We start from the raw sequence: 14,271 nt of genomic DNA on the forward strand, positions 1-14,271 counted from the left end.
CAACGCCCCCTCCCCCCCACACACACAAACAAAAATTGATCTTTGATTTATTCAAGTCTCATTAAGTTCTACACAATAACTAAGAGGATCACATCTCTTTCTGAAGTATTTTGTTTCTTCCCTTAAATCACAACCTTCCAGACATTTGAGACCAGTCATACTAATTTACAGAGTATTCTATGCATTTGCCTACATAATTGACAAGGGAAACCACTGATCTCACTCCAATGGCATGATATAACATATAACAGATGCCCTAATTGTATCAGGCAATGTAAAGACACAGAGCCACTGATTTAGATCCGAAGCTCATCGGTGTGTTGAGCACAACACTGTCGTCAGCACTCACTGGTGACGGCTGGTCGCCTGTGGGGGCTCAGAGTGTTGTAGAGGGGAGCTAATGTTGTGGTAGGCACTGGAACTCCAGGCAATCATACTCCAGACAGGTAAAAATTAAATGCACCCCACCATTGTGTTCTCAAGGTCACAGTTGGCTAATGATGTAGCTGAGGTCACGGCTTGAACCTGCGACACTAAGGCTAAGCCTGCACTTGTGGTGAGCATCTTTTACTGACTAAGCCCCTCATGAGCCTTTCTGAAGGTGACTGTGAAAAAAAGAATAGGGCTTTCTTTTTTAAAAGAACACAGTCATCCATCCTCAGGTTATATGTTTACTGAGCACTGGCGAGGCCTGTTACATTGTGTAATAGGATTACAACCCTGTTCTCTCATTGACCCAAGCTGATACCAGCAGATAAAAATAGAAATCCACACAAATGTGATTCACTCATTCGTGTGAATTTCTTCTCATGTTTCCAAAGATCATCTAGTTCAGAAATTAAGCAAAAAAAATTAAAAAAGTCATAGTGAGGATAGCTCTGATGAAGAATTTAGCACTTTAATTTTACAATGTGAGTAAGGCACCATGCATAGTTATCTCAATATAATTTACCAAAAAAATGATCAATGTTTGTTTATAAAGGGAATGTTTGTATGATCCCAGTGTAAAGTACAATGGCAGTACTGTTTGTAGAAAGTTAAGAGCCAATGCACTAATATGGGAAACTTCCCCATTGTGAAACTGCAATTATAGATTATATCTCTGCAATTATATATACATGCAACAAAAAGGCCCACTGTAAAAGTGTTCCTTTATAGTGATATGGGGAATTCCATAACAGAATTCCAAACAGAAATTTGGTTTTACCTAAAGTTACAACATAGGATGCCATGGCAGATTCTGTACAGAGATATACTTGAAGATTAATGTGCAGTTTTCAGTAATTTACCCACAAATCCCACCTCATTACTCTATTGAGTGGAGAGGGACTGAAACATTTCCCTGGACTTTCTGCTTTCACTTGGGTTAACAAAGAAGAATTTTGGATGTATTATTATTATTCTTTTTGAAGGAGTTCAAATGTTTGTCTGAATACCAGCCTTCTGTGTGCTTGTTCAGACAGTTCCAAGGGTTTTTGTTTCTTTTTAATTTCACATACAATGGGGTCATTCAATGACACCATCAAGCTCTGCAATTGTACAGAAGTTGAATGGCATTACTTTGTTTAAGGCATTCATTTTAGCAAATATTGATAATATAAAATGGAAACATACTTCTTCAACACATCATTAACATAGCAAAGATATTTCAATTATAATTGACATATTATGTGAGATGAACAATTAAAGTACACTAAAAAAAAGCTTAATGTATGAATATAAAAATGAGAAGGTCAGTTATTATTTGAGAAAACACAGAATAATACAATGCTCTCAGCAATTTGTCTTAAGAGTGATATGTCTGTGATGTGTAGTTACTCCACACAGCTCTGCAGACCTCACTGAACTATGAATTGTCCAGGGTCTTCCATTCCAGCTATCCAAGAATGTCTTTCTCCTTGAGTTTTAAGGCATTCGATTTCCACTGGAGTGTTCTGGTCACAAGAGGCCTCTATCTGGAAGTGCCACTATCCACCAGGGGGCGCAGTGCCGATTTCCACACTGCTCTCAGACGGACTTCCTCCTCTTGCCGAAGACGTTGTTGATGAGCTTGGCCATGGACTTGGAGCCGCTGTAGCGGCGCCGATCGGCCCGGAGTTTCAGGTGCTCCATCACCTGACGGATGAGCTTGGTGAAGAGGTTTGCGATCTCCTGATAGTCCTCCGCTGCCGACACCTCCTGGAAGAGGCACCGGTGCTCCTGGGCCACGGAGCGGGCCTCTTCCTCACACACCTGCCGGGCGTGGCAGAGGTCCTGCTTGTTTCCCACCAGGTATACGGGTACGTCTGTTTCCCTGCACCAGATGTCCAATAAATTCAATTCATATCCATATTAACTCAGTAATCACACTTTATTTCAGCTGTGTTTTACTGCTGATGTGAATTTGTAATATTTTCCTCAGTCTACTTTATTTCATCGTAATGCTCATTAATGTGCATTCCTTTTAACTGATGTGGCATCCCAAAGACAATTTTCCACATAAATTTGATGGAGGGTAACTGCTTTTTAAATATAAATTTGAAATCGCCCACCTTCCATTAACTCTGCTAAGATAATTTCTGATGAACAAGCATACTTCTCTTTCAGAGTTTTAGAGCACAAGGAGAGAATTTCAGCATTGCAGCACGAGACTTCTCTGGGTGGAGGATATTTTGCAATTACTGTAATCCAGTTTGGAAGCTGTCAACATTTCTTTACTTTTTTTTTTATTTGGCAGAAATAAAAAGACTAATTTTGTGTGATCCAAAAACAGCTTTGATTGAGCGGAGAAGTAAGACTGTAAAATCTGAAAAACCACAGCGTGAGCGGTTGCTTTATGTCTTTTCTTGCAGAGTGTCAGATTTAACTCTAATAGGAACCAAGTTTGAAAGAAACTGCAAGACAGGAGTAAGGCTTGGCCACCCATGTGATTCCATTTAGAGAGCAGTAATTAGCTCCAGTTGTACCACTACGCATTGTCTCCAAATTACTTTCATGTAATAAATGTCCTGCAAAACCCAAGTTGTGCTAACATTTTATCATATTTTAATTAATTGGTGGGAGAAAATTGGATACAAGCTGGTTCAATTGAGCAGAAGAATTCGTTTAATCACATAATTAACTTAAGTGAGCCCAGAGGTTCCAAGTCCTGCAAATCTGTTTATTAAAGCCTATAAGGCAGTGTTTCCATCACAGTCAGCTGGCTCTACATTCATTTGATCTTGTGTGCTATTTCCTTTGTCCCCACAAAGCCATTTTTAATGTGTTAAATGGGGCATTCCGAGTTTGCCTCTGCGGCTGGTGGTGTGCATAGCCAAGAACCAAACTACTGGGGTCAGCTCATAGTGCTACTCATTCATTCATCAAAAGCTGGGGTGTGTTCAGCAGAAAAGGGGCATATGGGAGGTGGAATATCAGGGTACCTAACTTTTCCAGAACTTAACTTCCCACTATGCTCTCTGTAATGTTTTTGTGACATTCTGTCAGAGTATACCCTGTGTGCACATTCATGGTTGGTGACAGATATGTTGTTTCAGTGTTAGGGAGGGGGTCACAGGAAAGACACTCACCCCTTGCAGCTCTCCGCACGCGCCTCCCTGATCTGACACAGGATATTTTGGGCGCTGAAGAATGAGGAGCGGTCGCTGATGTTGTACACCACGATGAAGCCATCTGCCCACTTCACTGGCTCCTCCAGAATGCACCTGCTCTCTGCACCCTGTTGGGGTATCAGGAGCATCAGTGTCAAAAGATCCGCACTTTCTGCCACTTTCAGTCTGCAGTCCACGAGCTGAGTAACACAGGCATCGCTGCTAACAGAAACCCTCCCTCCCTGTGTGATGTTCCAGCCAATCATATGCCACCCTGTGGGGTTTCTGATTACAGTCCTTGCTTTAAATTTGTTAAAATATACACGCCACTTTTTTGTCCATTTATACTTTTAACACTGAATGTTTTAATGTACCTCTATGTATTATCTTCATAAGTAAACATCTAATTAATCCTTACTGGTCATTGGAAAAATGAAAATCAGAAGCGGTTTTTGCTATTCCTTGGCATTCCAATTAATGGTGGTCTTCTATTTAATTTGTTTTAAGGTTAGGCTGGTTGATGACTTTACACTTCACTAAAGATAATTTCAGGAGATGAGAACATTCTATAATAATATTGTCATGACACTGAGTCAGCAATGAGGTCGAAGTTAAATACAATTTAAGTCACAGTGATGGCTACAACGATGATAGGGACAATGACTAATTGTCCGTCTCTCTAGTGTAAACTAAAAGACGTTGCAATCGGCAATAAAAAGTGATAATCGCCGGTGGCAACGATCACACATCGCCTAACTGTAAACTGGCCTTAACAGGAAACTTCCAGAGGACGAAAATACACACCTGAGAACATGGATCAAAGACCTCCAGGTTCAACTGCCTGCCTTCGATTGAGAGCCTTTTACGGTATAAGGAATCTGCAACAGAATGCTCACAGAGGTTATTCCTGTAATGAGAAACACGTGCGGCAGGTCAAACATGACCTCCTTATCTAAAAATAAAGTCACAACACTTAATTGTGAATACGAGTTTACTGGCATCACATGAAAGCAGAACAAGCTAACACAATGTAATGAATGCTCGTCTTCTCTCTGACCACACAGCCCACAGCAATGATTACCATTAACCTGATAAATCCCTGGTATAGCTGTTCTGTTGGAGAAGATAAACAAATACATTTCAGAAAATTATCCGTTATCCAATTATCCAGAGGATTGAAACCTTATACTGTTCGGTAAACCAAAACATTAAAGCCAGAGAATTTTTCCATCCCATTAGAAAGGTAGTAAATATTGAAAAGGGGTTGGCATGTCTGTGACTTCAAACACCAATCATGATATTCTTCAGCAAGTCATTTTTCAGGCTGCAAAATAACATGTTTGCTGTGGAATGTTATTGAAACAACTCACACTCTGGTTTCATTATATACAAAAACAAAAAGACTATTTTGGTGCTTTTGAATGACCCAAAAAGAAAAGTGCTTTTTATGTGCTGTTTTTTTTTTCCTTTTTTGAGTGCTTAGTTTCAGATGTAATTCCAAAGGGAATAGCTTGTTGCAACAGTACTCTCATCACCACACAAACACAACATTACAACAAAAGCTACGTATATTGGGGTTCTGCTACAAAATTACAGCAACATTTATAAGAATGTTAGATCATATCAGCAAGGGTGCCTAGATACTCACTGGAATTGGAGGCGTACTCTCCAATGAACCGCTTGGTCAGGAACCGCACTAAGACCGCTGGATGAGAGGGAAAAATAGGAAAGTGAATAACACCATCTTCTGAAGAGTTGGAAAAAAAGGGACTCAAACGATGGTGAAAATGGATTCATGAATCGGGGGATGAAGGACTCCACTAGGGACAAGGAGTATCTGAAACATTGACTCTGTGGAGTCTAAAAAGCTGCTTTGTAGCTTTTTAAAATTTTTGTTCCTGTTTGTGTGTGTAAGAAATATGTGAATCGTGCATTGTCGAGCATTACCGTAGAGAGAGGGATGGTTTCAGTAAGCTCACTGGGTAAAACGCCTGTATTTTGGCCCCCTGCCGTGCTTTAAAGCATGACCTCAGTGCCAGATGCTCCTAAACAAATTTGGTCCCGCTGATTTACCCTCTCCAGTCAAACTCCAGTCGCCACTTGACTTAAAACATTCCAGCACTTCATAATCTGTGCTCTTGAGGGATCCGGGGTAATTAATTTCTATTTAAGAGCTCTCAGTTAGCCAGCCCTGAGGGGTAAAACATCTCTGCACTGTAAAGACAAAAAACCGCACATTCCCCATCTGCTTTCTCAGAGAAGGGCTTACTTTATAAATCAGCCTGGTGCCCCCATCATCCATCTTCATTTCTCCTCAGGATTAAGCTGTGTCTCATGAAGACTCCACATTTTTCATGCAAAATTCATTTTCGAAAACAAAGAACGTTCATCTTGTACGCACACTGCCAGTAAAACCCTCACAAGAGTTACACTGTCCCATCCTCCCACAGCACAGCAAACAAGCACACTCAGGTAAGGAACAGTTAAGTTAGGTTACATGGAGAAAGGGTTTAAAAAAAAAAAAAAGCTGTTACTGCACACCTGGTGCTAACATAAAACATGTTTTCACAACACCATTGCAATGCTGAGGCACCGTCTTCATCTCAACCACAATGTCACGGCGAAGTGGAGAGGATAATAAAATGTTATCTTTAACACACACACACACACACACACACACACCCTCGCATGGGCAGAGCCGTCCCGCAGTGCACGCGATGGGGTTCCCGCAGCAGCTGGAACAGAAGCAGCGGCGCCTGCGCCTCCCTCACCTGACTTTCCCGCTCCCTCGCTGCCCAGCAGGGCCAGCTTGATGTCGTTCATGCCTGCGGACGGCGAGCCGCTCCTCGGGGGGAACCAGCCGCGAGCCTCGCTGCCCTGCGAGACGCGGTGTCGTGCCTCAGCGCTCTGCTCTCTCCGATCTGTTACAAGAGATCTCTCTGAGGGGAAAAAATAAGAACCCACACTCTCTCTCACACACACACACACACAGACACACTGTCTCCCCTCCCACCGGACATGGAAAGCTCCAAACTGGGTTACTCAAAGGTCAGTGTCAATGAAAGCCCTTAGCTTTTCTTCTGTCTCTGGCTGTTTTTGTTGACTTTGGGGTTTGCTGCGAGTGAAATGCACTGCTTTTCCCTCAGTGATCTCTCACTGAGCCAGAACTCTCTTATTTTAAATCTCGTTATTTTTGCGTAGTTTTCCCTGTTTTGTTAAGCATGCCCCTGAGCTGTTTCAGGAAACAAATATTTGTCCTCAGATTTTTCATTCGTTTCTGTATTGCATCCATGTTTTCATCATTTCTTCCTTTCTTTTTGCGTGCCTTCACATGAAAGACAACCACTGATTGCAGTGGTCTGTTTGTAACCATTAACTCCCACCTGGTGGGGAAGGATAAAGCTTCTGAGACCCTCCTCTTTGATACTCACTGTCACCTGTATCTTTGGTAACTCTTAACAAAAAAAAATGCAATGCTGGGCACCCCACAGTCTGGAAACAAATCATGAACATGCCAGGTTCTGACTCTGGCCCGGCCTGTAAATAATTACCCGTAGGGAGGGAGGTTTTCAGTCAGGAACTTATTCCCGACCTCAATGACCAGTGACTGCTCTGGTGGATTGGGTGGCTACAATATGCCTGACCCTATTGCAAAAGTAGTGCATGGTCTGCCAGTTGCAATAGCTGCTGAATGGTGGAATCAGGAATGGCAACTGGTGACTCACATTTAGGAGGGTGCATGTACTTGCTGGCAAAACCCTCCCAAATAGATAGACTTGTGCCTGTGATTGGGCATTCCAAATAGGTGAAACTGGGGATTCAAATGATAAAATGTAACAGTGAAAAAAAAAGTGTGATAGGAAATGTTGTGATATATTCCTAATACCAAGCATGACACACACAGGCCCCAACTATAAAAACACTGATTACTAGAATATTCCCAAAATACTTCTACAGCAGGGGTCAGTTCATACAAAAGAGAAGCCGAACAATCCCTTTTCCCCACAGCAAAAACTATACACACTTATTCAATCATACACACTTCAATTTCACGGGCTGTTTCACCAGTCAAAGAGACTTCTGTGTTTCCTCCACCCTGATTACTTTTCCTCTACTTTTTTGGATTGTTTCTGAGGAGCTCAGCGATCTGGGCTGCTATTAGCCTGCTATGTGTCACTACTTTGCACTTAACTGAACAGGCACTGACCCCTTTTAAGAACAAAGCCGCAAAATGTTCCCCAGCATAAAAATATGCAGCGAGCTGCTATCTGCCTACGCTGTGAAAAAACACTATTCGGGTGGAATGAACTCACCTTGTTTAATACATGTAAGCCAGGAAGTCAGGTAACATACTGTAACAACATGTCCTCACTGGTTAAACTTCCTGAAATTTAAACAGTGACTCTAGAAATGTTTAACAACATTTTTTTTTCTTATGCATAATTCATTTTGCACATCACATAAAAATGTTGCAGACAAATGTCTTTTGCAAAACATCCTTCCAGAACTGAAACGATTTGTAAAAAGATGCACATTTATATCACTGAGATACTTGTCAACTGGCGTTAGATAAAACTTAGACGCCCATATGAATTCTGAATGAATATGATCATCTGATTGGAACGTTGTGAAAAAAGAACATCCTCTTGACAGAGTAATTCAGCACCCAGCAGAGGGGATAATTCTGTGTTAATAACCCTCCAGTTGAGCCTTGTCAAGCAGAAAATGACTCCTACATCTTTGAAAGCAACACCGAGGTGAGACCAGCCTCTCCATAGTGATATACAGTATACTTCCTTCAGGCAGCTAATAAATAACATTCTCTCAATACAGCTCTGACGTTCCACCCTAACTTTGTTGTAATATTACTGGTGAGGGAGAATATATGAGGTATCTGTGGAACAGAGAGGCCTTTCGGATCCGCATATTAAAAGTGTTGCAGCTTAAAAGGAAGAGGTGCTCTGCCCTGCTCTGCCTTCAGCTGAACAATTCATCATTGCAGTATTGTCCAGGCTTGTGTTTCACTGCTGCAATGCATGTCATACATAACAGTGTACACTGGATGTGTACATATTGTGTGTTCTTATGGGATTACACATGTAGGAACACCAAAAAGTGTGTTTGAACCTTGTAACATTGAATTTCTGTGACTGGAATCTGTACTGTACCTGTGAATGCATGTGATACTAATTAGGTTAGCAGGATTTTTCTCAAGGACCTTCAGCTCACAGGAGAGTTCTGTGTGAATGCAGAGCAAAAAGGGATACAAAGACAAAACTCTTAAGGCATTTTCAACTAAACAGCACTGAGGCCAGGCTAGTACTGTTATTACAGAGCGGCAATTCAGCATCTGACGTCACAAAACGGTGACATGGAGGAACTTAGCCTCCTTTAGCTTTCTGTATCAACTGAAAAAGATTTGTGAAAATCTCTCTGTAGTTGCTGTTGGGTTTCCCATCACTCTAACACGTTCAGTCTCAGCTTCACAAGTCGGTTCAGAGGTTTGCCACAGCATCGCATCAGTGAGGGATGGATTAATGATGCGTTGTCATGTAAGAGCAACTGCTCGGGTAAACCAAGCACCTGCGGTCTGCCCGAGCCGAGAAGGGCAGCCCTCTGGGTCAGTGACGGCGCGGCTCAGCTAACGGACCGCGCAGTAAAAACAGGCGTAAGCTGACTGCACACGCTTCAGAGGCCCGCAGTGCCAGTGCACATCCTTCTCAATTTATGTCGAGGCTATTTCAGCGATGGGATCGGCCTGCTGATATGACCAGGAATTTAAAATTTGAAGAAAAAAGTACAAATGGGGTAAACATTGTTTTTAAAAAAATGAGAAGAAGAGTCTCAGGAGGCCAACATGTTACCCATCCACTCCTAAGCATTTGCATGGAGTCTGATCTTCCATCTCTCCTGGTTCTCAAGGTACCCACCCCACTAAAGAAACCACAATCCTAATCCAACATGTAATATGACCGTGCTATGCTCCAGTACTGTAATTAAAGTAATTTACAGTCATGGTTTTGGAGATACAGTTTCTGAGTACTGAAGTCATTTCCAGTCAATGTTGTTTTGTCTTGTGCACAGTCTAGACTGGTTTGACCCACAAGTGTGCACAGCTGGTCTAAGTACACATGATCGTAAATCACATGCCACTGCACCCCAGACACTTCCAAACATGGATCACGGAACATTAGTGCCAAGCAGCTTTCCTTCCTGCTGTGTGATACCCGTTCACACCCGTCTCTGAACTGACAGAAGCCTCATGCTAACCCCGTGGCTAATGAGGACAGACACCAAAAGCCAAACGACGAAACCAAAATGGTGGTACGCCACAGTGAGTTAGGACGTTAATCATTTCAGCAAAGCTGTGAGAGACATCTTTAAAATTATTCCTAATAGAGAGAAAAACAAAAAATATACTTGGCCAAAAAGAGAAGTAAACCAGCTGTATCTCAAAAGAAAACCGGTTTCAGTAGACAGCGTTGCTACATCTGATGTGTGGTTTTACAGTAAACCATAACACCTTAGAGAGCTTTTGTTTCCGCAGAATCTTCAGACATACATCGAAACCTAAGCTCTGGCAGGACTCTCTCACTGATTTAATTAAAAACACATCGTTGCATAGTCCGGAGACATGACTCATGATGTATCTGGACACGAGCCAAGACCAGCTTTGCCTTCATAGGTGGATGGAATTTGTTGCAGGCAGGCACTTCTTTCAGAAAAGATGATGTCATCAGCCCCATGTGGCTCCATTTATGAGAAGCGAGGTGAACCAGTCGGGGAGGGATTTGTTAAATAAATTCAATCCAGTCAGAATTTTTGTTTTTAGGACTCATTGGAGACAAACACTACAGATTGTTTAATTCACTGAAGCCAAAGTTGCTCTACTATGAATAGAGTGAGGTTTCTTGTTCTTAGTTATTAGGGCTTTCAAAAGTTGCGCTTGTAAACCATAAAATCGGAGATACTGTGACTTTAAAAGTGTATGACTGCTCATGCATATGCACATTAGGACAGCTCAAAGTCCTTATACTGCATTAGATCAGGGCTCCCCAACCCTGGTCCCGGTGAGCCAGAGGGCCTGAAGGTCTCTGGTGTTTCTCAGCACTTAATTGATCAATTAAAGCAGGTGATAACACAGTTACTTCAGCATGCCCGGCTTCTTGAGCCTACATGCCCTATGACTCCCAGGGTTATGTGCCCTTTCATCAATTTTATTTAGTCTTTATTTACTCTGGGAGTCACAATGGTATCATTTCTTTTACGTAAGAGCCCTAAGCCCAGATCATGAGCAGGAAAAAGATTAAGACCAAGGGAAAGAGAAAATACATTATAAACACACAATAAAATGCACAAATTTAGATTCATTTAATTTGCTTATATATTAATTTATATTTAACATTTTTTAAAATTAATGAATACAAATATTAACTTATATATTAATTTCCTTAGCAAAATATGTTCTCCTGGACCATGTACATTGTGTTTTAAGTGTGTATTTTTATACATTTGCACAGCAGACACTTTCAGATTCATTACAGAAGGAATTCAGGTCACCGTGTGTTCATGTTCAAATGAAAATACAATCGCATTGGCCCACTTGGAAAGCAAGCCTGCAACTTTTGGGTATAGTGACAATAGGTATCCCCAGGGAGGCATGGTTTCAGTGTATTTGCAACACTTCTAGTTGATCAAAGGCATGCAGCCTGCCTGCCCCAGCTGTGCGCGAACTGCAGTCATCTGATGCCCTGGCTGCTCAGCACGTGGCCGACTGCAGACTGCAAAGAGGCAGTGGTCGCCTGCAGGCAGCTGGGGTGTGTGCTAGTTAGCATGCTCCTAAAGTGACAGAGGATGCTGCAGTGGTGTTTGGCTTACAACTGCAACTGGGCCTTCCAAATTTGGGAATCAATGAGAAAAAATTGGTAAAAAATAAAGATATTATAAACAATGGAAATTCAAATGTCATTACTGAGATCTGATTTTTGTGCCAGAATAAAGTGGCGAATTTCATTTTCAAGGTTTGGTAAGACTTGATTTCATTTTGTAGACCACTCAGGACCATGGTCCATTAAACGTTTATGTACACAACCTCAGTCCACGTTTAACAGCTAAGAGTGATAGAATTTACCTGGATGGCCTATGCGTGATCCATAAAAGGGTATTATCGCTACACATAGAAAAAAAGATCCATGAGTTCGGAAGACACATGGACCAAATTCATTCACTTGAAAATGTGACTTCAGTTTTAAGACTTGATTTAAGGGAGTAAAATTGAGCACAGAATTGTTGCGTTTTCCGATGGATGAGAAAATGCAGTAGCCTAAGCTAAGTGGCAGTCAGATTGTCTTTCAGCAAATGTTGGGTTCTATTGATCTTACATTTGTATTTACATTTTAATGAGTCTTAGGCTATTTACTAGCCTATAATGTTTCATTGAGACTTTCATTGGACCACAACTTCCCTGTAGTCTGTTCTGAACTGTCCTTTGGTTGAAATTATCAGAGTAGTTCAACTTCAACACAGAGATGTAGCCTAGACATTCTCTGGCTTCGAAAGGAACCTGGCCGTTGGTAGGGTCAAGTACGGTACCTTTCCCTATAGTTAGCAGGTAAACAGTGAAAGAGTTTAGTCGAGCTGACGCATGCATGTCACGGGTAAGGAACTGGTCTTGTAACCTAAAGGTTGAAGGTTCGATTCCCAGGTAGGGCACTGCTGTAGTACCCTTGAGCAAGGTACCTAACCTGCATTGCTTCAGTATATATCCAGCTGTATAAATGGATACAATGTAAAAGCTATATAAAATGTTGTGTAAGTTGCTCGGGATAAGGGCGTCTGCTAAATGCCTGTAATGTAATGTAATGTAATGTAATGTAACTAGTCTTGTAACCTAGAGGTCATAGGTTCAATTCTCCAGTAGGGCACTGCTGTAGTACCCTTGAGCAAGGTACCTAACCTGCAGTGCTTCCGTATATATCCAGCTGTGTAAATGGATGCAATGTAAATGCTATGTAAAAAGTTGCAAGTCGCTCAGGATAAGAGCGTCTGCCCGTAATATAATGTAATGTAATGTCCAGAGCATAGGTCCAAAGCACACACAGGACCTGTCACCTCCTCTCCAAGACAAAACAAACAGGTGTTTTGCTGCCTGCAGGTTATCCAGTCCAGAGTCAGACAGACGCCAGACCTGAACCGCCAACTTACCGGTTAAAAATAGTGGCCTACAGTAATGTTCTCCGTACCGGCCAACACAAACAGAGCCGGTCTAAGAAGGCTGCTTTTGCTTCACAACATTCAAGAACGAACGCTTTGATGATTTAATCAAGGTTAGGGCTGAAAGTGGCTATGGGATTAGCAGGAAACATCCTTAGAACTAACAAGTAGAATTCAAATAGCGTATCCAGCACCACCTCAAGTCTGCATACCAGGTCTGGACTACATCAGCAGGAAAAATTACCTTTAAAGTGAGGTTTTCTGAAGGATGTAGGTCGCCGCCAGCCAGACTATTTTTAATTCTAAAGAAACAGTGGATAGGTCTAATCTAAAATGGCATATAACCAAGCCTTTTTTGCTGGTTTCCCACAGGACAGAGGTCAAATATAATGAAAGAGGGAGCATAGTCTGTATTCAATCAGGATGTTACCTCTAACTTCAGCTCAGTTTAAAGCAAAACTATTTTCTTCACATGCAGTGCCTGGCAAGTTTAGTGATCACCACAATTAAGCGATAAAACTGTTTATGCAGGGAAAAAACACTTCCATTTATTAAGTTACAGCTAAGAATAAATATTGATAAAATAAAAGCTAGCATGGCGATTTAAACTAAATAAAACAACGCATTGCAAAATCCGAGCCAGTTAACCTAGAAGACGATTCCCAAGTGGATTTAACGTTCGGCAAACACTCATCTGTCCCGACTTTTCAAAAGGCCGTTATCTAGGAACTCAAATGTTTTGTTGTTCAGACTGCTCCCATTTCATAAATTATAAAGGATCAAAGAACTATAAATAAAGCTAAAATAAATATTAAATTGGCATTCACATTTCACCATTTCACTGTTTGAACTATTTAAAAAATAAACTGAAGAAAAGGAAAAGCAACCCACAGGACTGTCTGAGACAGTAATGCCGATTGACGCTGCAGCTAAATGTCTAAGTGGCTTGCATCTTCTCATGGGGAGTCTAAAGTGAGTTTGAGGGGGATCACGTGGACAGGCTGGAGTCTGGCACAGTGCACTCGTTTCGACTGCAAAGCATCACAGCCTCATTCTGTCAGAGCTCAGCCCTCAAGCCCGATTACACTCATTTTTTTAAACTTTATACTTAAAATATGTTCTGCAATTATTATGCACATTTTTTTGAGGATAAAAGAACCAGGCTCACGATGACATAAGACGCAAAGTACAGTTTTATGCAAATGTTGGCTACTTGGGAGCTCCAATGTCCGATGTTAAATTTGTTTTCCCATAAAAAGACAAAGCATCAAAGGGTACAAGAGCAAGAACATGCATTTGGAACTGGAATAAACTGTAATTGAAAAAATGTGACTGATGCTGTTGAATCTTCTTATCATTTATCAAAACTGAGTCATTACTTGGTGAGGATACTAGTTTCTTGGAAGAGGATGATAAATCTTCTATTACATTAATAAGTATATTAATAATTTTTTTAGTTTCTGACTCTGCAGAAAAAAAGGTCGCAGAA

General features: G+C 41.4%; 1 protein-coding gene across 1 annotated transcript; it reads right to left on the reverse strand.

Annotated features, from left to right (window-relative positions):
* Positions 1-34: 34 nt before the first annotated feature.
* LOC118227278 (ras-related and estrogen-regulated growth inhibitor-like protein) lies at positions 35-6,959 on the reverse strand. Its single transcript, XM_035417503.1, has 5 exons — positions 6,341-6,959; positions 5,218-5,274; positions 4,374-4,447; positions 3,549-3,697; positions 35-2,293 (listed from the first exon to the last, which is right to left on the reverse strand). The coding sequence occupies exons 1-5, from the start codon at positions 6,390-6,392 to the stop codon at positions 2,008-2,010; spliced, it is 618 nt and encodes a 205-aa protein (XP_035273394.1). The 5' UTR covers positions 6,393-6,959; the 3' UTR covers positions 35-2,007.
* Positions 6,960-14,271: the final 7,312 nt, after the last annotated feature.

Source organism: Anguilla anguilla, chromosome 5 (genome assembly GCF_013347855.1).
Source record: "Anguilla anguilla isolate fAngAng1 chromosome 5, fAngAng1.pri, whole genome shotgun sequence".
Classification (NCBI taxonomy): Eukaryota; Metazoa; Chordata; class Actinopteri; order Anguilliformes; family Anguillidae; genus Anguilla; species Anguilla anguilla.